This window comes from Ranitomeya imitator, chromosome 2 (assembly GCF_032444005.1).
Source record: "Ranitomeya imitator isolate aRanImi1 chromosome 2, aRanImi1.pri, whole genome shotgun sequence".
In the NCBI taxonomy this organism is placed as follows: Eukaryota; Metazoa; Chordata; class Amphibia; order Anura; family Dendrobatidae; genus Ranitomeya; species Ranitomeya imitator.
The window spans coordinates 389,775,962-389,802,646 of NC_091283.1; the positions used below are offsets into that span (position 1 = coordinate 389,775,962).

General features: G+C 46.4%; 1 protein-coding gene across 2 annotated transcripts; it reads left to right on the plus strand.

Moving 5' to 3' along the window:
• Positions 1–939: 939 nt before the first annotated feature.
• Positions 940–26,685, plus strand: LOC138667037 (oocyte zinc finger protein XlCOF8.4-like). Of its 2 annotated transcripts, none has more exons than XM_069755286.1 (7): positions 940–1,048; positions 14,044–14,193; positions 14,323–14,502; positions 14,585–14,708; positions 14,792–14,886; positions 16,062–16,152; positions 25,123–26,685. In XM_069755286.1, the coding sequence occupies exons 2-7, from the start codon at positions 14,116–14,118 to the stop codon at positions 25,869–25,871; spliced, it is 1,317 nt and encodes a 438-aa protein (XP_069611387.1). In that variant the 5' UTR covers positions 940–1,048; positions 14,044–14,115; the 3' UTR covers positions 25,872–26,685. The 2 variants fall into 2 exon arrangements, with proteins under 2 accessions (XP_069611387.1, XP_069611389.1); XM_069755288.1 differs by lacking the exon at positions 940–1,048 and adding an exon at positions 2,914–2,985.

Sequence of the window (26,685 nt, forward strand, 5' to 3'; positions counted from 1 at the left end):
TTGGTCCCTTGAAAAAGAGGACGCTATGCATTTCAGAGCTATGATTCCTAAACCCTTTCTCCGATTTGGATGTGGAAACTATCATATTGCAGCTGGGAGTGTGCACTTTCAGCCCATATTATATATATAATTGTATTTCTGAACATGTTTTTGTAAACAGCTAAAATAACAAAACTTGTGTCACTGTCCAAATATTTCTGGCCCTAACTGTAAATCCATGGACAAGTGTGACATGGCCTGCTAGAAATAGGTAGCGGAAGAAGAGTATGAGACGGACGGGTATGCGATACTTTAGAACGCACGCACATACTACAAGCACATATGTGTTCATCTACGTCCCGATGCAACCCCGGCTACCTAAAGCGATGAGAAATGAGGTCCGCAGTTGCCTTACCTCCTGGATGAGCAGCAAGCACAGAGTTGTGATATTCCTTAATTACTTTGTGGCGTAGATTAGATGGTACAAATAACCTTCCTGAAGGGCATTATGAAGTCGTCCCCCTGGACCTCCAACACCTCACTCTCCAGCTCAGGGTACAATGCCGAAATGACTACCCTCTTCTGCAAAATCAGGGTAGGGTTCCCACGGTTACCACCTCCAGTGAAGCTGCGGGACAAAGTATCAGTATTGATGTTTTTGACCCCTGGACGGAAAGTGACAACAAAATTGAACCTAGTAAAACAGGGACCATCTAGCGTGCCTAGGGTTGAGATCTTTAGCCGATTGAAGATATGAGAGGTTCTTATAGAATATATTTGTGTAATGGACACAGCACCAAAGTCAGAATGTGATCCCGGGGAAGTGCGGAAGAAGCCAGAGGACTCCTGCTGTAACGTGCGGTCGCGGCCGTGAGAGCCGCAGGTAAACAGGACCTGCAACACATGATCACCGAAGGAGTGGCTGGAGGCGGGGCAAAGCCTCGTACTCCCGAGAACGGAAATAGGAGCCGGCGGAGCCAAGAAGAGTCAAGCAAGCTGAGGGTAACACTGTAACCAAAGGAGAAGACAGACAGCGTACAATACAAGCTGGGGTCAGAAGACAGAGAGGGTAATGCGGTAACTAAGGGCACAAATGAGAGAATAGTCAGGGAGCTTTAGCCAAGATCAAAACCAGAGATAAGACAGAAGGTACAGAGTGCACCTCGTACATACACTCAGCTACGCTCCGTACACATCGTACACCCACGGCTCCGCTCCGTACACACACTGCTCTGCTCCATACACATGCAGCTCTGCACTGTACACCTCTTACACACGCGGCTCCATTCCGTACACCTCGTAGACGTTGCTCCGCTGTGCACTCCTTGTACACACACGGCTCTGCTGCATGCACATCATACACACGTGGCTCCACTCCACACACCTCATACATACACTTGGCTCCACTCACCTTGTACACATGCGGCTACACTCCGTACACCTCGTACACAAGCGGCTTCGCTCCGTACACATCATAGATACACTCAACTTTGATCAGTACACACACTGGTATGCTTCGTACACACGCGGCTCTGCTCCGCACACCTCATACACACGCGGCTTTGCTTCGCACACCTCGTACACAAGCGGCTCCGCTGCATGCACGTCATTCAACGCGGCTCCGTGCACCTCATACACATGCAGTTCCACTTCACACACACGCGGCTCTGGACTCCTTGTACACATGTGGCTCTGCTCTGCACACCTCATACACACGCGGCTCCGCTCCACACTCCTTGTACACATGTGGCGCCGCTCACCTCGTACACACGCGACTCCGCTCTGCACACCTCGTACACATGCGGCTCCGCTCCGCGCACCTCGTACACGTGCCTCCACTCACCACGTACACATGCAGCTACGCCGCACGCACATTGTACACACGTGGCTCTGTGCACCTCATACACACGCAGCTCCGCTCCACACACCACGTACACACGCAGCTCTGCTCCGCTCACCTCGTACACGTGCAGCTCCGTTGAATGCACATCGTATAAATGCAGCTCCGCTCACCTCGTACACACACGGTTCGGCTCCGCCCACCTCATACACGCGCGGCTCCGCTCCATACACCCACGGCTCCGCTCCATACACCTCGTACACCCATGGCTCTGCTCCGTACACCTTGTACACACACGGCTCCGATCTGTACACCCCGTACACGCGGCTCCGCTCCTTACATTTCGTACACACTGCTCTGCTCCGTACACCTCGTACACACATGGCTCCGATCTGAACAACCTGTACACACACGGCGCCACTCTGTACACCTCGTACACACACGGCTCTGCTCCGTACACCTCGTACACACACGGCTCAGCTCCGTACACCTCGTAAACACACGGCTCTGCTCCGTACACCTCGTACTCACACGGCTCTGCTCCGTACACCTCGTACACACACGGCTCAGCTCCGTACACCTTGTACACACACGGCTCCGCTCCATACACCTCGTACACACGGCTCAGCTCCGTACACCTTGTACACACACGGCTCAGCTCCGTACACCTCGTACACACACGGCTGTTCTCCGTACACCTCGTACACACACGGCTCTGCTCCGTACACCTCGTACACACGGCTCAGCTCCGTACACCTTGTACACACACGGCTCAGCTCCGTACACCTCGTACACACACGGCTCCGCTCCGTACACCTCGTACACACACGGCTGTTCTCCGTACACCTCGTACACACACGGCTCTGCTCCGTACACCTCGTACACACACGGCTCTTCTCCGTACACCTCGTACACACACGGCTGTTCTCCGTACACCTCGTACACACACGGCTCTGCTACATCCACACTGTACCTCCATCCTGACCCCACAAATAAACTCCCCCTCATCCAGCACCATGTCATGAACCAGCACAGCAGAGTCCTGCATACACTGAGGCCCCTGATCATGTGACCCCTGACTCCTCCCCTCCTGTGACCTCATCACAGGTCCTGTGGGCACAGGTTTCCCTCATGAGAAGCTGCTGATGGACCTGAGGAGATGACAGGTGAGTTATTAGAGGAGAATTCTCTCAGTAGCTGCTTGGTTCCTGGAGATTTCCTGCAGTCTCTGATTTATGAGGCTGTAGATTGGATCCATGTGATTCACATTATTGATCCTGAGGGGAATCCCAGTATCAGCAGAGCACAGACCTGAGTGACTACATAACAGGAGAATGCTACAGGTATAATCTCACACCCTCCTCAGCACCACTCCCCATTAGCCAATAATACACTGGTCACTCGGAGAAGCTCCCACTCAGGTCGTTGTTGTACATTCCCATTGCTTCGGCACCAGCCATTTCTGTAGGTTTCCCTGAATAGACATTCATTAGATGCGGTAAATCCGCATAGTTCTAAAAGACAAGTGCGTATCACAAATGCTCCTATTCCTGATCATGGACATGTACCCTTATTAGGATTAGACGGTCAATGAAGGTGCTCCTCCTCCGTCTCATAAACAGCTTATATAATGGGTGTGTGTTATTGGTTATTATCGCCAAACATTTTTTCTGAATTCTTTCCTCCACTGCCTCCTCAAAAGTATCAAGATGGCGGCCAACAGCCGAACTTGCGTTCCTGATAAGCTTATTTATCTTTATTAGCATCAGACACCAGCTCACTAAATCCCCTACCTTGTGAAAAAGATGGCACTTGCCACTACTGACTGGTAGAACATTTCTAATATTTTGCTGCACACATTAAATGACTTTATGTCACGACTCTGTTGTCAGGTGACCCGGGACCAGTCGCTCCTTCCCTGTCACTAACACTAGGGACCGCACTAGCTCGCCTTATTCCCTGGGATACTTCTGCAGGTGAAGATGCCAGGGCCACGTATCTTGCCTTATCTCCTGAATCCACCCTTCACTCAGGGAAGTGGGGTGCAACCGTGCACCACAGTACACCAACCAGACAAAGAAGGCAACATGAGCAAGGTCAACTGAAAATACCAGGCATACAAATATTCACTCACATATAACAGAGGGATGGGGAGTGGAGGATGGAGAAAAACCAATATAAGAGAAGCAAAGGGAATTATCACACTTACAAACCCATGCAACAGTCACAGCTAAATCCACCAAACTGCTCATATAACCGCCAAACAACTATCCTCCAAGCCATGAGCATAAGCTAACTCTGACCATGTGTGTCAGTCAGGACCCAGATTATATAGTGGATAGGAGGGGCTAACCAAGCTCAGCTGAGAGCTCAGACTATAAGAGCTCCCAACATGGCCGATTAACCCCTGTTCTGCCAAAAGTAATTAACAGCATTTAAAAAGATGGTGAAGTGCTTCTTATCAGTGCAGGAGTAGAAGTAATCAGATGCTGCGGTCTTCTGGCTGCTCTTTGTCATAGTAACCCCGTGACTAGTGATTAGCAAATTTATTCGGAAAACGATCGCCAAACATAAATACGGCACAAATATGCCACATTCGGATTCATGATCGGAAACACAAGCAAAATTTTATAAAATCGGTAACATTCGGTAAAAAAGGGCGGGATAATGGTGGTGTATCATGAGCATTTGGCATGTATTTGATGAGGGGAGGTGGCTTGCAAAGCTCAGAGGCGCTGAGTTCTTGTAAACAGTCATTTTGTATTCTTCCTAAATTTATGTGTGCACATTGCAGCTAGCCAGTCAGGGCGCAGGAAACACCCACAATGTCCTGACACAACAGCTTGTGTCATTGACTGCTGAATTCACATGTCCCTCTCCATATAAATAGCGGACATCTTGTTTTAGCGCCATGTTGACACTATAACAACAAAGACAGGCTGCTCCTGATGCTGGCACTGTTAGCAGCAAAATTTTAGCTAGTTAGGTAGGCGGTTGTATGTCAGATAGTGTAGCTAGATAGTGTCCAGTGTGGCTGTAAAATTTACCTTCCAGCACTTTTTTTTGGCCATTACTGACGTCCACAGACAAAGCCAGCAGGGCACATATCCTACAAGTGTGTTGTTACCTGCTTCTATTGTGCTCCATGCACGAGTATAGCATTCTAATTAATATTTTTTCACTAGCTAAATGTGAAACAGCCTGCTGTATCCCACCTTGTCATTTAGTGCTGTGGTGAGACTAAGCTGTCTGCAGACCTAAGTCACATTAATCAAAATTATAATTTTTCAGTTGCAAAACGTTAGACAGCCCACCATATCACACTTTGTAATTTTGTTGGGTTGAAATTAAGCTGTAGAGGCTTGATCCAGAGGCCACCCGAAAATTCTTGTGTTCCTAACGTCATACAGTAAGGGACCTGACTTTAAAATAGTTTGTAGCATCTAGTGTGTTATAGAGGCTTTATCCAGAGGCCACCAAAAAATTCTTGTGTTCCTAACGTCATTCAGTAGCCGTGCCAACTATTGAGACGCAGGTCTTCTACCGCAGAACCTTGGGTTCTTTAACCAATCCAGTCACACTGACTGAGAACGGAAGCGGACATGCCTGCTGTTTTTTGCCGATCTCAGAGAACGAGCAAACCACAACTTTCTCAATCCTTTGTAACTTCTCCGCCTGCAACTCTCTCATGGTCCTGCAGTTTGTCCGGTTCACCGTACTCTGACCTCTCTCAGCACTGCAGTCAGCCCATGGTTCTGCAGTTGTGGTCACATAAAAGATTGTTCCCTTCTACGCATGACAAAGCTAAGAGGTTGAACGTCACCATCTCCAATCTGTTGGCCACGGAAATGCTGCCTTTCAGCCTGATAGATACAGATGGTTCCCAAAAGCTGAAGGCTGTCACAGTCCTCCAGTACCAATTGCCCAGTCGCCATTACTTTTCTAAGAAAGATGTTCCTGCGCTACACCAGCATGTCACAGACAACATCATCCGTTCCTTGACTAAATCTATGTCTGCCAGGGTGCATTTCACCACAGACACTAGGATAAAGTAAACATGGCCATGGGCGTTACATCTCGCTGACTGGCCACTGTGTGACTCTGGTGGCTCTGCGGGCAGGCGCTGCTCCACAAGTCTTGGAATCCCCAAGGCTTGCAGGACAAACCTCTACATTTAACACTTCCTCCACTGCTTCTGCCTCCTCCTCTAGGGCCTCCACATCTGCCTTAATGAGACACACGTTCCAACAATACAGCCGAAACCTCACAACGTCCGTACTTTACCATGGGCATAATACTACTCAGACAACACGGGGTGAGGGTAAAATAGTGTGGCAACACTTTATTGAACCACAAAACAGGTAAATAACACATAGAACAGTCCCAGCAAAATTCCAAAGATGGTGAAAATTTACAGAGTCTCACCCTTCTGTTAAATAACTGGGGTAAAAACCAGCTGCGACTTCTAGGGCCGACTACTCTAGCCTGTGGCACGCACAGAGAGGAGGTAACGACAAGCTTAGGAAGCTGACAGTCCATAGGGGTACAAGGCCAGGTGTCCGGAGGATAACAACCTACCTTCTCTGAACATCTCCATGGAGCCAGGTGCCTGGTTTATCCCAATTTTGGCTTCCCCAAATGTATCCATGAGACTCCGATTACCGGTGGGTCCAAATCCTGACGTCACCAAACGTATCTATGAGCTCAGTAATGGTCAATGAAGCAGATCTGTATTACAGCTCCGGCCATGGTCCCCTATGCTGGCTTCCTGTACAATTTCAAATCTATGTCTCTCGTGATGGAGCCATGATGTTCTGGCTGCTGTCTTGTAGAGTGTTCCTGGCTGAGATTTTGTAAGGAGTCTCTGGTTCTCTGAATCTCTTGTTACAGAAGCATATATAGATCACAAATATTGTCCTTCAATTCATCATCCAGAGGTCAAGAGGAAGATGTCATGAGAATAACTTGCATTGTGTGAGTAATCAATTTGCATAGTTTTTACTCCTCTATTTTGCAAGTCATCAAGCCATAGGGTCCCACATATTGGTCAATCAACATATATCAAACATCCATTGTTCAATGACCCTGCATCCCTGTCTTGCAAAGATAGCAGACAATAAGCTGTAGTAGCTGATATAAGAGACAAATAACAGCTTTTCAGACATATCAAAAATCAACATTTATGACAACAGTATATAGTTCTTAACCAACTGAAAATAGATATCTGGACAATTAAGATTAAATGCTGTCGTCACAGCACCATTATAAAAAATCCGACCCAACCCTTCTATATTCCACCTAACCCCAGCCCCCTCGAATACATACGACTACCATGGAGTCATCCAAGAATTTGATTTCTACTGAAAATCTTCTGCAGCGTTAAAATAAAGGGAGACCGCACCATTCCGTGAGGGGCACCTACACTGCTCAACAATCTGCCAGACACAATCGCTCCCATCTGTTCAAATTGTCTGTCTGACAGGTAGTTAGTAGTGATGAGCGAATATACTCATTGCTCGGGTTTCGCAGAGCATGATCGAGTGGTCGCCAAGTATTTTGTACTGCTCGGACATTTAGTTTTCTTTGCCTCAGCTGCATGATTTACTGCTACTGGCCAGGCTGAATACATGTGAGGAATGCCTGTTTGTTAGGGAATCCCCTGATGTATTCAGCCTGTCTGGCAGCCACAAATCATGCAGCTGGAGCGATGAAAACTAAATCTCTGAGCCCTACAAAATACTCGGAGACCACCCAAGCAACAAGTATACTCGCTCATCACCAGTAGTCAGTTATCCAATTTATCACCATCTCTTCCATCTTAATATCAGTTATCTTTCTGCTTAGTAAAAGTTGCTGTAATGTATTGAGTGCAGTGGAGAAGGCAAAGAACATTGCAAGAACAGTGGTTCCATCATTGTCCAAAAATGAATGTACCTTATGTAACAGAGACATAACAGCATTGTCCCCCCCCTTCAATCTATGCTGGGGTCAGCAAAAACCTTACCCTCGGACTCAAGTAAGCAAGCGCTAATCTTTCCATGTATTTCATAGCATTCAATGTTAAGGCAAGACGATAGTCATTTAGGGAAGCTTGGAAAGTAGTCTTGGGAGCCGGAACCAGGCAGGACGTCTTCTATAACACTGGTACCCTCAGTGATTATAGACTCCAAGTATACAGGTACTGTAAGACAGTACACAGCTGGTTTGCATACACTTTAAAGACACGTGGACTGAGATCGTCTGGCTTTGCTGCTTTGCCTATGTCTAGTTTCCTAAAATGTCTCCTTACATCATTTTGGGAGACTCTGAAATCAGTTCATGAGGACAGAGTCCTCCCCCCTCTGTACTAGTCTGTAAGGCTACGTTCACATTAGCGTCGCGTCGCTGTTGCGTCGACGCACGGAAAAACGCGTGCAAACGCGCGCAAAAACGCGCGCGTTTTGCGACGCGTGCGTCGTTTTTTGACAAAATCGGACGCACAGAAAATGCAACTTGTAGCGTTTTCTTGCGTCCGACGCTAGCGTCTAAAACGATGCACGTGTCGGAAAACGCGTGCAAAAAGACGCACGCGTCCCCTATGTTAAACATAGGGGCGCGTCGCCGCTGCGTCGCCGCTGCGTCGCCGACGCAACAGCGACGCGACGCTAATGTGAACGTAGCCTAAATGATATTTCACTGTACTGTATTGTATATACGTATGTAAGTCGTATATATATATATATATATATATATATATATACACGACTTACATACGTATATACAATACAGTATGTCAGCCATTGCACCTGAGTGAGTGGAATCCCTACTATATATATATATATATATATATATATATATATATATATATATATATATAGTAGGGATTCCACTCACTCAGGTGCGATGGCTGACACTCAGGAGGCGTGTTCCCTTAAAAGTTCACAGGGTTTATTATTTCATAAACCATATGGCAAAACAACAGAAAACAAATAGCCTTTGGTTCAGGCAAAGAAAAACAAGTGTCCAGTTCATCCGGCTTAGTCCTGAAGCCTTGACACACTCAGGAGGGTTTCACCTCCTCACATATCTACTATGTTAAACATTAGCCTGTCTTATATAGGACTAACCACACCCAGTAATCTATCACATGATTAGCCATGTGGTCTGACATCACCACAGGTCCTGAAACACAAATATATGGTTATGTAAAACAAAGAAATATTCCGGGCTACATTACAGCGACAAGGTACCTATGTGACACATACCTCCCGTCGACCACACACCCGTTAGCCATGCTACATACCTCCCCCCTCTGCCTAAAGCCGTGGGGCTTGGCACTTTCCCCAACTAAACAAGGGATTCTTGATAGGGCATCCGCATTACCGTGCAGCTTTCCGGCCCTATGTTCCACATGGAAACTAAAGTCCTGCAGGGCTAAGAACCAACGGGTGACCCTAGCATTCTTACCCTTTGTTTCCCTCATCCATCTAAGTGGGGCATGGTCAGATATTAGTCTGAATTTACGACCCAGCAGATAGTACCGTAACGTGTCCACCGCCCACTTTATGGCCAAACACTCTTTTTCCACGACTGAGTAGTTCTTCTCAGATGAGGACAGCTTTCTACTCAGATAGAGAACGGGATGCTCCTCCCCATGTAGCTCTTGGGAAAGGACTGCTCCTACCCCAACATCTGAGGCATCTGTCTGAAGAATAAATTCTTTCTTGAAGTCTGGGGCCATCAGAACGGGCTGCTTACATAGAGCCCCTTTCAACTCTTGGAAGGCTGACTCTGTCTCTTCGGACCATTTAACCATCACTGACTTTGTCCCCTTCAGCAGATCAGTCAGAGGCGCAGCCACTGTGGCGAAGTTCGGGATGAACCTCCTGTAATATCCCACGATTCCCAGAAAGGCTTTAACTTGCTTTTTTGAAAGTGGTTTCGGCCATGTTTGGATTGCCTCCACTTTCCTGATTTGGGGCTTTATTTCTCCACGACCCACTATATAGCCTAGGTATTTAGCTTCTTCCTTACCCAAGGCACACTTCTTCGGGTTTATTGTAAACCCCGCCTCTCTTAGAGCATCAAACACCACTTGGACTTTCTCCAGATGACTCTCCCAGTCCGGGCTAAAGATGACAATATCATCTAGGTACGCAGCAGCGTAGGCCTTATGGGGTGCAAGGACTCTATCCATAGCCCTCTGGAAGGTCGCCGGAGCTCCCTGTAGGCCAAACGGCATCCGGACATACTGGAAGCATCCATCAGGTGTCGAAAAGGCCGTCTTCTCCTTGGCTTCCTGTTCCATGGGGATCTGCCAATACCCCTTTGTCAAATCCAAGGTGGATATATATCTGGCGTGCCCAAGCCTTTCGATGAGCTCATCAACGTGGGGCATGGGATAAGCGTCAAACTTGGAGACCTCATTCAACTTCCGATAGTCGTTGCAAAACCTCCACTCTCCATCAGGTTTTGGGACCAGGACAATTGGGCTCGACCAACCGCTCTTGGATTCCTGAATGACTCCAAGCTTCAACATACGCTCCACTTCCTTGGAGATAACTTCTCGACGAGCCTCAGGAATACGATAGGGCTTCACGTTCACCCGCACATGTGGCTCTGTTAGAACCTCGTGCTCTATGACCTTCGTGTGTCCTGGCAACTCTGAAAACAGGTCCCTGTTTTTCTGGAGTAACTCCCGGCACTGCTGTTTCTGGGTCTTCGATAGCTTCTCTGCTATAGTAACCGCTCCAACCTCACCTTCTGGGTTGCTTAACAACGATGGAGTTACTGTCGGCTCTCTATCTTGCCACGGCTTGATGAGGTTGACATGGTAAACTTGGAATGGTTTCCGTCTTCCTGGTTGGTGAATTTTATAATTTACCTCACCAAGTTTCTCGACAACCTCATATGGCCCTTGCCATTTGGCCAAGAACTTGCTTTCCACCGTCGGAACTAACACAAGAACTCGGTCTCCCGGATTGAACTGCCTCACTCTTGCAGACCGGTTGTAGACCCTGGTCTGAGCTTCTTGTGCTTGGAGAAGGTGATCTTTCACGATAGGCATCACCTTTGCAATCCTCTGCTGCATCAGGGCCATATGCTCAATGACGCTTCTGTGGGGCGTGACTTCGGCTTCCCAGGTTTCCTTGGCTATATCCAGGAGTCCTCGTGGATGTCGGCCATATAGAAGCTCAAACGGTGAGAACCCTGTGGAGGCCTGTGGAACTTCACGAATGGAAAACATCAGATAGGGTAAGAGACAATCCCAGTCTCTACCGTCTTTCTCTATAGCTTTTCTGAGCATGCTCTTCAGTGTCTTGTTAAATCTCTCAACAAGGCCATCTGACTGGGGATGGTACACCGAGGTCCTCAACTGGGAGATTTTCAGGGCTTTGCATAACTCCCTCATCACCTTGCTCATGAAAGGTGTACCCTGGTCAGTCAGGATCTCCTTCGGCAGACCTGTCCGGGAAAAGACATGGACCAACTCGCGGGCTATGCTCTTTGAGGAAGAATTTCTCAAGGGAATTGCCTCAGGATAGCGTGTGGCATAGTCCAGGATGACTAATATATACTGATGGCCCCGAGCTGATTTAACTAAGGGACCGACCAAGTCCATGGCAATTCTCTCGAACGGTACCTCAATAATGGGCAGTGGCACAAGGAGGTTCCGGAAATGAGGAGTGGGAGCAGTTAGCTGACATGTAGGGCAGGACCTGCAATAGTTCACTATTTCCCGGTGACACCCAGGCCAATAGAACCTCTGCACAACCCGTTCCTGCGTTTTTTCCACCCCTAGGTGTCCACCCAAGATGTGTGAATGGGCCATGTCCAACACCTTCCGTCTATACGGACACAGCACTACCAACTGCTCTACCAACTCCTCCCTTATTTTCGTGACCCGGTACAACAACTCCCCACTCATCAGAAAATGGGGAAATCTTGTGTCTGCCCTAAGCTCCTGTACCACCCCATCAATAACTGTGACATTATTAAAGGCTTCCCTTAGAGTGGGGTCCCTATGTTGGGAAGTCCCAAAATTTTCACCGGATACCTCTAACTCCAGAATGTCAGATGCAGGGGACACTTCCTCCTCATCTCCAACCAGGACACAAAAAGGAAACCTGTCTGACTCTGGGTGTGGCGACACCCTTCCAGGGTTCATTGGTTCCCTACTCTTGCTAGGGAGCTCAGAACCTTTTCCCCACAAATCCCAAAACAAACAGAAATCCCGGCCAATAATTATAGGGTGCAACAAGTCCTGAACGACGCCGACTATGTGGGACTCAGTGCCACATGCCGTTTCAATGTCCACCCTGGCCATAGGGTAGTCCTTTGCATCACCATGTATGCACCGCACTCTGACCTTCTTTCCTGGGAGCAGGTGGAGAGGAAAAGTGGCCCTCACCAGGGTCACTAGGCTCCCCGAGTCTAACAGTGCCGTTACTGCTCGACCGTTCACCTTTACGGGACATGCTTGAGGTCCCTCGTTGGATGGAGAGTTCACACTACAGGCTGGATACGCATAGTATGAACAACGGCGTCCCATGCTGCAGTCCATCTGCTCAGTGGTCTGGGAACAACGGGCAGCTATATGTCCTGGCCCGTGGCACCTCCAACAAAAAATATCACCCGTAGGGTCCTTGGGCACCACCTCCCCCGCCCTTTGTGACCTTGGACGCACCACCCCTTTTTGGGACTCAGCTCCCTTCTGGGACCCCCAGTACGGCAAGAGCTGCCTCCCGAAGGAGCCTTCCAACCCTTGGTATCTCTCAACCAGTTCGATCAGCTCATCGGCATTCTGGGGATCACCCTGGGCAACCCAAGACTGTATAGGCCTCGGGAGGGAATGTACAAACCGATCCATCATCACCCGTTCTACCATCTGTGCAGGAGTAGATGACTCTGGCTGCAGCCATTTCTGGACCAGGTGCAACAGATCAAACATTTGGGAACGAGGTGGTTTGTCCCGGTGATAGGCCCAGCAGTGAACTCGCTGTGCCCTGACAGTCAGTGTCACCCCCAAACGTGCGAGAATCTCGGCTTTCAATTTGTGATACTCTTTGGCATCCTGCAAGGTCAAGTCATAGTACGCCTTCTGTGGTTCTCCCGTCAGGTATGGCGCCAATACCTCTGCCCACTGCTCTGGCGGAAGTTTTTCCCTCTCAGCGACCCTCTCAAACACCGTCAGGAGTGCCTCAACATCATCCCCGGGGGTCATTTTCTGCAATGCGCGTCTTACCGTCTTCCGGACGTGGGTGTCATCAGCCAGACCTGCGGTTGGGGAGCTCATCTTGCCCTGGATGGCGGTTGCCAGAAGCTGCATCTGCTGCCGTTGCTCCTGCTGGTTCTGTTGCATCTGCTGCCGTTGCTCCTGCTGGCTCTGTTGTATCTGCTGCATCAACAGCCTGTTGGTCTCTTGCTGCCTTGCAACAGACTTGACCCAGGACATTAAACAATAGACTTACGTCTCTGCTGGGAACGCTGCCCGCACGTCTACCACCAATTGTAGGGATTCCACTCATTCAGGTGCGATGGCTGACACTCAGGAGGCGTGTTTCTTCAAAAGTTCACAGGGTTTATTATTTCATAAACCATATGGCAAAATAACAGAAAACAAATAGCCTTTGGTTCAGGCAAAGAAAAACAAGTGTCCAGTTCATCCGGCTCAGTCCTGAAGCCTTGACACACTCAGGAGGGTTTCACCTCCTCACATATCTACTGTGTTAAGCATTAGCCTGTCTTATATAGGACTAACCACACCCAGTAATCTATCACATGATTAGCCATGTGGTCTGACATCACCACAGGTCCTGAAACACAAATATATGGTTATGTAAAACAAAGAAATATTCCGGGCTACATTACAGCGACAAGGTACCTATGTGACACATACCTCCCGTCGACCACACAGCCGTTAGCCATGCTACAATATAAATATATATATATATATATATATATATATATAATGGGAACAGCACAATAGTGCTTGAGAAAGGCTCAGTGTGAGCCGAAACGTCGTATAGAGATGTGGGTCTGAATAAACTTCACAGTTTTTCACCTTTTCAAGAATTGGAGTGCTGCCTTCCTTTCTTCTTTTGGTATATATATATATATATATATATATATATATATATATATATATATATATATATATATATATGTATATATACATGCATACAGCACCAGAGAGTAAGTAGTGCTCTAATATAATACTGTTACATCATCTTCTCCCCATTCAGGTCTCTACAATATCGGATCCTCTCAGTGGAGATTTTCTGTATAAGATCATTTTCCTGATTGTCCCATACAGGATGGCTAGGGACAGGAACAAGATGGCGGAGAGGATATTACACCTCACCCTAGAGATTCTCTTCCGGCTTACTGGAGAGGTGAGAGATTCTGACGACGTCACATTACATCATTCTTATCTATGGGAATAACAGATGGACAGAACTGGAGAGGTGAGGACTCTGGAAATGTCTGTAGTGAGATTTATTAATCTGTCTCTCCATAACCAGGATTACACAGTAGTGAAGAAGACCTCTAGTGAGCGCTGTCAGGCCCCTGTGTCTGAAGGATGGGGAAGACCCCTGAGCTCAATCACGGGGCCTCCACCTCACCCCCTGATACATGAGGACATCAATGACCAGAAGATCCTAGAACTCACCTACAAGATGATTGAGCTGCTGACTGGAGAGGTGACACTGTTGGGAATGCTGGGACATTATGCAGTAATGCTATGAAGGGATCGTGGGATGACGGTATCATTGTTTGTGTCAGGTTCCTATAAGGTGTCAGGATGTCACCGTCTATTTCTCCATGGATGAGTGGGACTATTTAGAAGAACACAAAGATCTGTACAATGACGTCATGATGGAGGTTCCTCAGCCCCTCACATCACCAGGTAATAGACAGGACTAAATACACACGGTCTATAATTATCTGTATGTAATGAATGAATTCAGTCCATGTATGTGTTTCCTCCAGTTCTATCCAGTGAGACGACAACACCAGAGAGATGTCCCCGTCCTCTTCTACAAGACTGTAAACAAGAAGATCCCAATGTTCCTCAGGATCATCAGGTAGATGGAGAGAACGTGTCATGAGATCTCCACTATGATGTGTAGAAGTCTGTGAATGTCTTGTGCTCAGTTGTGATATATTTTCCAGCATTTAGAGATGTATGAATTGATTTCAGGTAAATTGAATTCATCTTTAATTTCACTCTGTATTGGTTCGCTGAAATTTGAGTTTGAAAGTTTGCTCATATTTGGGAATGTCTGTCTTCAGTAGAGATGTGATTTCCTACTAAATAAATGTCTCTAATAATGTGACTATTCAGTATAAAGCTGATCATAGACATTAGATGTTGTCTGGATATTCTCACAATTTTCTGGTTATGGAGACTGCTGGTTAGAATTAGGTCTAACAGGTCGGATTTATACAGGAAATAAGGCAGCACACTGCAGCGCTAGAACATGCAAACTTGAAATACGAAATTTGAACTGCATTACTGCACTAGAAATATGAAAAATGAGAGCGTTTAGCGCATAAAAATGGCCAATTTTATGTGTACCTCGTAGCCCCTTTACGGCATCTCTCTTATACCAGGTCCTAAACTTGCCTTACCTCGCTGAGAATAAACGTCTCCATCTGAATGGGTACATGTGAAACCTCTTCCTAGACTAAAATTCTCTCTTTCTGTGGAGGGGTATTGGACCTGCTGTAATTAAAACACCTGTGGCTAGGAGGCGGAGTGCACGATCAGAAGGCTAAAGAATACATTTCAAAAACCTGACCGGCACATCCAAACATAGACTAAGTGTGAACAGGTGCTGAACCTAGAGTCGCCAACTCGTATATAGTTAAGTAAATAAGGCAGCACACTGCAGGGCTAGAACATGCAAAATTGAAATACGAAATTTGAACTGCATTACTGCTCTCATTTTTCATATTTCTAGTGCAGTAATGCAGTTCAAATTTCGTATTTCAAGTTTGCATGTTCTAGCGCTGCAGTGTACTGCCTTATTTACTTAACTATATACGAGTTGGCGACTCTAGGTTCAGCACCTGTTCACACTTAGTCTATGTTTGGATGTGCCGGTCAGGTTTTTGAAATGGATTTATACAGGAGACCTCCAACTATGTGATAACTACTGATGTCATTGTGGTCTTCATGTTTATTTATGATCTTTACTCTTCATCTTATGATTTTGACCTCTCCATCTGTCTGTGACTTTTACAATCTTTGTTTCAGGGTGAAGATCTGCCCCATATTAATACTACAGATACATATGTGAAGGGTGATGAGCGGTGTAAAGAGGAGATTAATACAGATAATCACACTGGTGAGTAGTGATCACTAAATGTAGAAGAAGACACTGACTTTTCTGTACATATTTTCCCTATAGACTTACATTGGATGTGGAAAATCCCCAGGTAAAAATCATACAGGGGTTTTAAATGCGTTTCTGCAGTGGAAAACACACTTAAAGCGCAAGTAATCCGTACCTAAGTATGTCAATGAAGTTCAGTGAAATCAAAATACCAGAAAACTTTATTTACAGCATGACAAACCAAACACAGAAAAAAAAAGCCAAAAAAATGCATCATGTTTATAAAATGCAATAAAAAACACAAGCACCATAATCTAATTTAAGTAATAGGTGCATGAATTCTAAGCCCATGTTAACATGTTTAGTATTTGGTCAGTATTGACTTCAGTATTTGCAACCCAAAACCAAAAATGTTGATTTAGCCCCATATTTTTCATTTTCACTAGGCTAACAGGAGAAACTGCACCATACAATTTGTTGTGAAATTTCTCCTGAGTACGCCGATACCCCATATGTGGGGGAAAACTACATTTGAGGCACAGTGCAAAGCTCAGAAGGGAAGAGGCGCTATATTAGAGTTCAGATTTTACTGGACTAGTTTGAGGGTGCCATGTCACATTGGAAGAGCTCCTGAGGTGCTAGAGAAGCAGACCCCAACATAAATGATGCCATTTTACAAAGTACATCCCCAATTCATTCATCTAGGTTTGCAGTGATCACATTGATACCACATGTGCCTCACAGAATTGTATACCATTGGGCGGTGAAGAAAGAATAATTACATTTTTACCACTAAAATTTTATTTTAGCCCAAAGTTTTTAATTTCTTAAAGGGCTAATAGGAAAAAATGGGCCTCTGTTTGTTGTGCAATTTCTCCTGAATGCTCCAGTATCCTACATGTAATCGGGAAATATTTTTCAGACACAGTGCAAAGCTCAGAAGGGAAAGAGTGCCATACTGTAATACAGATTTTACTGTTCTGGTTTGCGGGTGCCATGACCCACTAGGAGAGCCCCTAAGGTGACAGACCAGCAGAACCCCCAATAAGTGACCCCATTTTTCAAACTACACCTCTCAATAAATTCATCTAGGGGTGCAGTGGCCATATTGATAATATGGGTGTGTCACAGAATGTTTTACCACTGGGCGGTGAAGAAAAATAATTACATTTTTACCACAAAAATTTGTCACACAATTTCATACGTTGAGACTTGGGAGGGACAAAGCGCTATTTGGCTCTCGGAGAAAATAATTTGCAGATTCCATATACGAGGGGCGATCCAAAAGTAATGATAATCAATACTAAACACAATGAATATAATAAAAAAATAAATTTATTTTTCTACATAGTCTCCTAACAAGTCTATACATTTAGTCCATCTCTTTTCTAAACTTAGAATTCCCTTCGAAAAAAATTCTTGATCTTGACCCTCAAAAAATCCCCAACAGCGGTTATCACGTCGCTATTGTTGTTAAATTTCTTGCCCCGGAGGTGTTCCTTGAGCCGAGGAAAGAGAAAGAAGTCACTGGGGGCTAGATCTGGTGAATAGGGGGTGTGTTCCACCAGTTCAAAGCCCGCTTCTTGAATGGTAGCCATGGCAACAGCAGCTTTGTGAGCTGGCGCGTTATCTTGGTGAAACAACACTCCAGCCCGCAGTTTGCCGCGCCTTTTCTCCTTGATAGCCTCCCGCAATCTTCGTATTTGTTCTGCGTAGTAGGTGCCCGTAATAGTGGCTCCCTTCTCCAAATAGTCCACCATAATAATTCCTTCAGCGTCCCAAAAAACGTACGCCATAACCTTCCCTGCTGAGCTTGACACTTTGAATTTCTTCGGCGTCGGTTCGTCGGCTCGTTTCCATGTCATCGATTGTTGTTTAGTTTCGGGATCAAAGTGGTGGATCCAGGTCTCGTCCATGGTCAAAAAACGTGACAAAAAATTTTCCTTGTCTGCTTGGAACTTTTCGAGATTTGCTATTGAAATGTCAACTCGTTTCTTCTTTTGTTCGTCGGTTAACATTTTTGGCACCCAACGCGCGGAGACCTTTCTCATATGCAATTCTTTTGCAAGGATTCTTTGAATACTGCCATATGAGATCCCTGTGATCTCAGCTACATGCCTGATAGTCACTCTTCAATCTGCCAATACAACTTCTTCAACTTTTTTCACGTTTTCTTCATTGAGGGACGTGGATGGGCGTCCTTCACGATGTTCATTTTCCGTCATTGTTCTTCCCAGCTTAAATTCCTTGGCCCAGCGTGCAACTGTGGAATATGGAGGAGAAGAGTCCCCCAATGTTTCCACCAAGTCGCTGTGTATGTCTTTGGTAGTCATTTTTTTCAAGCAGAGGTATTTGATGACAGCTCTGAGCTCGTTTTTTTCCATTTTGATGTTCACTCCTCGGCAGTTCATATTCAAATAAATGTAGCTCCCGGGAATCGTGGTCTATTTAAGTAATTTTTTTTTCCTGGACTAGTAGGTACCTAAGAGAGAAGAAACCATTTTATTTTAATTTCTGTGTGCAATAGAAATAACCGATTATCATTACTTTTGGATCGCCCCTCGTACAGAGACACTAAGTGCTAGTAGAGCAGGATCTCCCCCTCACTGACTGCATTTTTGATATTACACCCCTTTGGAATTTAGCTACAGGTGTAGTGACGATTTTACTCGATAGACGTTTTCCAGAAACAAGCAGTAGTGATTGTGGCAGAGTGAAAACTGCAAACTGCCATTGTAGTTCCCAGTACGTTGTAGTGTCTGTTCATTGTACCCACCGTGTATTTCTGGAGACATGCACCCATAGATTAATCAGGCTCTCATACGGATGCTACTAACCGCTGTTTAGGTACACTGTGAGACTCATAAGGGTAGGGGCATTTGAATTTGGGAGCACAGAATTTGATGACTTTTTTTTGGGGGGGTGGCGTGGGGGGGTAGTGAGGAGCCATTTTGCTTTTCCAGAGCCTTTGTACTACCAGTAACGTGGAAGCCCTATATTTCATTGACACCTATATTTCATTGACAGACCTGAGTGAGGGTTTGTTTGTTTTTTTGGTTTATTTTGTGGATTGAGTTGAAGTTTTTATTGGAAACATTTTAGATAACATTTGGGATCACATTGATCCTGAGCGCTACAGTCACGCACAGTGTAGGAAAGACTAGGTGCAACGCAAAGGGATAAGGGAAGGGAACCCAACACTAGGGAAATGGGAGTGGAGATCCCTGGGCAGATGTATCGTCATACAGATGAGAAGAGAAGAATTGGAGCTCTCGCCCGGTCCTTGATTTTGAACTTATTTTAATCCGTAGTAGAATAACATCCACATCATATCCAAGTGCGATGTGCTGTGTACAAGTGACAGGGGAGAGAGCAGATAGAAAAACCTGATGGATGCACTTCTGCGGGCCCATACTAGCCAAGATATTACAACACTTCCTTTTAACAAGGATTGGGGAGTGGTTGAACACATAACAGTGAAAGTATGATGTGAAATTCATACATAATTGCAGGTAATACTTTGGTTATAAACTGGATATGTCAGTATGGTTATCTTTCAAACCAAGTGGACCTTGAGCATCGGTATCAAGAATCCACTTTCCTTTTTTTCTTAATAGTTATCTATTAAGATCACCACCCTGTTAGATATGCTTTATTAATCTTAATGATCCTTTTCCTGTTATTATTGAATGAGAATGTTCTCTAAATCTCATATACATATGTCTGATTGTTTTACCAATATAGAAAAAACGTCATGGACAATAAATCACATACCGTATATACTCATGTATAAGCCGAGTTTTTCAACAGATTTTCTTTGTGCTAAAAATGCCCCCCCTCGGCTTATACACGAGTCACGATACAGAAAGCTGGCGGGGGAGGGAAGAGGGCGGCGGAGCAGCAGGTGCCAGTGGCTTCCAGCACACATCATACTCACCTACCTGCGTGCCCTCGGTGCTGCCACTGCATCTCATTCTGGCCGTCGGGGCCTACCTGCAGCTTCTCCTGTGCTCAGCTGTCACGAGGTACCGCTCATTAAGGTAATGAATATGGGCGCTTCTCCACTCCCATAGTGGTGGAGCGCATATTCATTACCTTAATGAGCAGTACCACGTGACCGCTGAGCACAGGAAGAGCTGCAGGCAGGCCCTGGTGGCCATAATGAGATGCAGTGCCGGGCAGCACCGAGGGCGCGCAGGTAGGCGAGTATGATGTTTTCTTTTTTCAATAGGAAACATGCACACAGGGATAGGGGATAAGGAGGCATGCATACAGGGAAGGAACAGGGGAGGCATTCATACCAGGACAGGGAAGGGAGAGGCATTCATACCAGGACAATGAAGTGGGAGGCGTGCATACAGACAGGGCGGTACTTAGAGTTTCTTCTGCTCTAGGCACTTTTAGTGCTGCCTCCCCCATTGGTGAGTATGACACTATCGGCAGTGACTTTGGCAAAAATCGCTGATGTGAAAGTAGCTTTTTGCAGCAGATCCGGCAGTTTTTCCGCATCTGCCGTGTAACGGATCACTTGCGGCAACACTGCGTTCGGCCTCATTCATTCCCTATGGGACTTGGGGACATGTGCGGCACTTGCGGTTTTGCCGCGATCCGGCAAATACGATACTTGCAGCAATGGAAAAAAACCGCTGCTAGCAGTGGTTTTTTTTTGTCTCACCGCAAGTGCAAAACCGCAAGTGCCGCACATATCCACAAGTAGCCATCACTACCTGTCCCTGCACCTTGCTAGCTCATCCCTAACCATCCCTCCCTGACCTAAAACTACACTATAAAGCTTTAGAAAAACAATTTATTACCTGACATATTCCTATGATAATCAGGGCTCCAGGCTACGGCGTAGACTGGGATGGGCGGTCTCAGGGTCTCCATTGTCGCTCTGTGCACACCCTCAGTCCCTGCCTCACTGCCTGTGCACAGACCTCCATCCACCGGACCCGGTAATCACCGCTTGCAGTAGCATACTGGCAGAGGTGTATCTAGGTTTTCTGGCACCCGGGGCAAGAATTCAGTTTGGCACCCCCCCACTTAGTCATGTACCCATAAGCTCCTCTCCCTAATGCTCTCAATATTCAGTGAAAAACTGAGAGAAGCAGGAAGAGAAGCTCATTGTCACAGTACCACAAGTCTGAAAATCGCATATGAGTGACGTGTCCATGTGACGACTAATGGAACCTGCAGAGCTGAATCCTGATATCGCAGGCTTCTGAATTCTCACAACTAATGCACTGCACACTTTTAGGATTCTCCCTTGCGGGTGGACAGTCATGTGTAACAACTCTGCTGGCATCATGGCATGGCCTCACATCTCTCACACAATCTTACCCACTGCTCCAGGCCATGATGTGGTTTCTGTTTCATGCCAGCTCCATGTTCTGTGTCTCTGCTCTGTGCATGCTTCATGGCTATGTGTATAGGGGGCCGGCGTCTGAACTCTCTGGTTCTTATAGGAATCAGGCGCATCTGTCTAATCTGTTCCTGACCAATTACCAAGAGGCCTCCTGTATATAGTGCAGCTCCACCCTGTGCTCTGGGCCTGTGCAACTTACTCCCTCAGTCAGTTCTTAGCTGCTGAGGTGCCAGGTCCTGTCTCGGTTACGCTCTCTTGTCTGCCACCCAGGGGGGCGTTGTACCCTGGTCCCTGTCTTGTGTAGCCACCCAGCGGGGCTTCGTACCCTGGCCTATGTCTGCCACCCAGAGGGGCATCATACCCTGGCTTGTGTCTATGTCTCTGTGTCTTGTCTCATTCTTGACTCTGTCTTAGTCTAGTCCTATTCCACTGTCTGTTTATATCTGTCTTGGTTTGCCTTTTCTGCTCTGTTCGCCACTGTCTGTGGCTCTGCTTCTCTTTGCTCAGTTCTTCCACAACCTGTGCTTCGGTGTCTCTCAGCTTTTCCCTCAGCTCTGCTCTCTGTAACTTTGCTCTGCACTCTGACCTTGCTTCGCACTCTGTGGCTTTGCTCTGTGGCTCCGCCTCCAGCGTCTCTGCTCTTGGCTCCGCCTCCAGCGTCTCTGCTCTTGGCTCCGCCTCCAGCGTCTCTGCTCTTGGCTCCGCCTCCAGCGTCTCTGCTCTTGGCTCCGCCTCCAGCGTCTCTGCTCTTGGCTCCGCCTCCAGCGTCTCTGCTCTTGGCTCCGCCTCCAGCGTCTCCGCTCTTGGCTCCGCCTCCAGCGTCTCCGCTCTTGGCTCCGCCTCCAGCGTCTCCGCTCTTGGCTCCGCCTCCAGCGTCTTGGCTCCGCCTCCAGCGTCTTGGCTCCGCCTCCAGCGTCTCCGCTCTTGGCTCCGCCTCCAGCGTCTCCACTCTTGGCTCTGCCTTCTCCTTCCCTTCTCTTAGTTCCACCTTCTACTCGTACTCAGCCTCCTGCGTTTGTTCTTGGTTCTAGCTCTTGTGCTTTCGCTCTGCATCCGCTCTTACGGTCTCTCTCTACTTGTTACTTAGTCCTCCTGTCTGAACAGGTTCCTACCTGTTTCACATACCTGCCTGCAGACCGGTCCCTACCGGTTCTTCCTATGTTCCAGTGTCTCTGTTGTACCCGTCTGCCTGCCTGTGTCCCAGCCGTGCCCGCCTGTCAGCCAGAGTGCCAGCCGTGCCCGCTCCGTTCCTTAGTGGGATCAGCAGCCACAGCCAGACATCACCCTGGAGTGGCACTTGGTAGCTTCCTATTGCACAAGTCTGACCTCACCATCAGAGGCTCCAGCGTACACCTAGGAAGCTACTTAGTTACGCCCCTTCCAGGGAAGTTTGGTCCAGTGGGGCCACACCCCCGTATGCCCGCGCCAACCAGTCTGGGCGCGTGCGTGACATCATGTCACCACAAGTATGTGATTTGTATACTTCTGACCACATTCTGACTAGACGTGCCCGGCCTCTGTCAGTTCATTTTCATTGAGTGAGGCCATACATGTCTGGTCAGCATGTGACTGCATGAATGTAAATCGCCAGCACAAGAGAATCCTGACAGCGTGCAGTGCGCACTGTGAGAATTCAGAAGTCTACAGTCCCAAAGAATGACTGCAGACTCATCACAAACCTGGACATCCCCTTTAATGCTCCTAACACAAATGAAAACATGAGTTAGTCAGTATCACAGATAACATTTATATCCAGGAACCTTATAGATGACATCGTCTCTGGAGTCGTTCTCCTTCTTTTCTTCATCTTGTCCAGACCCCATGATGAGTTTTCTCATCCACAGCTCGTCTCTGCAGACTTCCATATTCTCCTTTCTTTTGCAGAAAATCTCCACATGATGCCCTTAAAGATACAAGTGTCATTATAATGCTCCTGAATAAAAAATTGCCCCTAACTATATTGTCTGCACAAAATATGACCCCACACTGTCCCTCTTATGGTACATGCTCTTTACACTGACCTCTCCTTTCCATACCGGCCCCCTCTTCACACTGTCCTTTGACATTGTGTCCCCCTATAGGGCCTGTATTTATACTGTTCTCTCTCATCACACTCCCCCTCCTTGGTATACTGTCCCCTCCTGGCTGTGTCCATTCACTGTCCCCCCATGCTACGAACCCACTACTCAGTTTCTATTCTGTGTCCACTCACTTTTCTCCCCCCATACGGTATCCTCACACTATTCCCCTCCCCGCTCATACTGTCTCCTCTCACATCTCTCCTGTTCACCATACTGTCTCCTCATATATTTACCCCCTCACTTTCTATACTGCCTGTTCACCTGACTCCCCAAACTGTGTCTGCACACATCCCATCACCCTCACTCCCCGTACTCTGTCCATGTACATTTTTCAAATCGCTACTCCTACTGTGTTCACATACATTCCCCCGTTCGCTCCACATACTGTCTACACCCATCCCCCCATTCCCCCATACAGTTTCTTCATACATGCCCCCCATTCCCCAGTACTGTTTCCTCATACATGCCCCCCCATTACCCTGTACTCTTTCCCCATCTCCCCCTTTGCTCTTCATTTGTGTCCTCAAATCTCCCCCACACATTAAATCCCCCCACCCCACTTCAAATCTCCTCACACACAATAAATAATCCCATCTCCACTCCAAATCTCACCCAACACATTAAAAACCCCCATCCCCACTCCAATTCTCCCCACACACAATAAATCCCTCCATCCACACTCAAATTCTCCACATACATAATAAATCCCCCCATCCCCACTCAAATTGTCCCCCCCCCCCCCCCCCCCCGTGCACTTAGTTTTTGGTGTCTTCTGCTCCGTTGGGTCAATTACCACCAGTGTTTGCCCCTGCACTGCAAGTGAGCAACATCAGCAGCGTGATCACATGATCTGATCACGCTGTTCACTTCGCTCTGACTTGGCAGTCAGAGCCTCAATTGCACTCACTTCTGTAAGATGCGAGTACAATTGATCCCTGGGCAGGGGTGGACACTGACAGCTTGGGGCCCTTGTGCAAGAAATGTGTCTGGGCCCCCCTCCTTTTATGGCGACAAAGCCATATATATAGCCACACACACCTACATGTGTGTGTGTATATATTACATGCAAAGCAAAAAAAAGGGAAGAAGCCAGCACTGCTTATGGTCAGAACGCAATAACTGAAGTGCAATTGCACATAAATTCTAACTGTATTTCAAATATGAGACATTTAGCAAACAATTGATCAATTCTTTGAGCTACCCCGCCACTTCACGGCATTCTCATAATGGGGCAGTCCTAATCTACGTATTTTATTTACGTTGTGCCATTATGGCCATTATGCCATTATGGCTATTCATGTGTCTATGTTGATGAAAAAATAAGTAATGGCTCTGAAGAAGGGATGGTAAAAGTAAAAGTTAAACATTAAAAGTTGCCCATCAGGAAGGGGTTAAACAGTTGATACTTGATTCTTATTACAATTTGTATATAAATATTTATATAGAAATGTTCTAAAGTACAACAGATATTATAATTAATAATATCATTTCAAGGCACTTTTATTGAAAAATAATAGTCAGTTTTATCCTTGGCAGATGACTGTACCAGGAGTTCAGAGGGATGTCTGATATTTTCAGATTATACAGCAGATGATCATGGTGTCACATCGGATACATATGAAGAACATGTCATTATCCCAGATATATCTCCAACCCTCCAGAGCAAAAATCTATTATATGATCCTCTTCGGCGAGTTTTATATCTTCATTCATCAACGATTGCTGCGCAAAGTACAAATAGACAAGGTGTTGAACATCAAATAGTTCACATGTGCGAGAAGCCATTTTCATGTTCAGAATGTGGGAAATGTTTCACACGGATATCAGATCTTACTATACATCAGAGAACTCACACAGGGGAGAAGCCATTTTCATGTTCAGAATGTGAGAAAAGTTTTAATAACAAATCTAATCTGCGTAGACATAAGAAAATTCACACAGGAGAGAAGCCATATTCATGTTCAGAATGTGGGGAAAGTTTTAGTTTAAAATCAAATCTTGTTGCACATCAGAGAATTCACACAGGTGACAAACCATTTATATGTTCAGAATGTGGGAACGGTTTTGCAGAGAAAACTCGTCTTGTTAGACATCAGAAAATTCACACTGGGGAGAAGCCATATTCATGCTTGGAGTGTGGGAAATGTTTTTTACACAAATCTCATCTTTTTAGACATCACAGATATCACACAGGGGAGAGGCCATTTTCATGTTCAGAATGTGGCAAAACTTTTATAGAGAAATCACATCTTGTTGTACATCAGAGAAATCACATAGTGAAGTAAGCATTATATTAGTACGTCCTATGTGTTATTCAACCGATATCTACTTTTAACAACAGCGACTACCTCTGATCAGCACAGAATGAGTAATCAAACCAAGTATAGGCAAATGGTGTTCAATGGCACGCCAAACATTTAAATGCACCTTCCTACCTGCTTGTTTTGTAGCTATCTCCTCCCTTCTTTGGCTCTATGAAACCAGAGCTGTCAATCAAATATAGGGAGTGGAGATAGAAGGACAACAAGCAGGTGGGAAGGTGTATTTAAATTATTGGTCCCGCCGTGTTGCATCTAGGGCCTGTCTTTAATAGTCAGTGTGCTGACAGTTCTTTTAACCAATTATATGCCTCAGTGCATCACTTACAATGGTACATAAATGGCATGATTGCCAGTGCTTGTGACACAATCTCGGTGTGCCATTGGGACTAAAAAAAAAGGGGAAAAAGCCCTATATACACTCACTGATCGCCATTTTCTTCCGACTTGATGGCTCACATCTGGGTCTATGTGTGAGCTGAAAGTTGCTTTTATAATATAAGCCTATGAAGCATCAGAACGTGGCTCTACAGGCTTATGTTATAAAAACAATGTACGGTTCATACATAGAGCCAAGTGTGAGCCGGGAAGTCAGAAAAGCAGTCACATGACTCAGAAGATGACTGGAACGGCCCTGGAAACCAGTGAAGAATGTGATCGGTGAGTATATTATTGCACTGCATATACCTTTACACAGGTATAGTAAATTAAAGATTTGGCGAGAGTGCATCTATGATTATTCGCTAATGTTCATACTTACCAATAAACATCTCTAAAAGCA

Coding starts and splice junctions, on each gene's coding strand:
- LOC138667037 (XM_069755286.1), top strand. CDS start 14,116: ATGGCTAGGGACAGGAACAAGATGGCGGAGAGGATATTACACCTCACC. Junction 14,194..14,322: donor TCTTCCGGCTTACTGGAGAG/GTGAGAGATTCT, acceptor CTCCATAACCAG/GATTACACAGTAGTGAAGAA. Junction 14,503..14,584: donor TTGAGCTGCTGACTGGAGAG/GTGACACTGTTG, acceptor TGTTTGTGTCAG/GTTCCTATAAGGTGTCAGGA.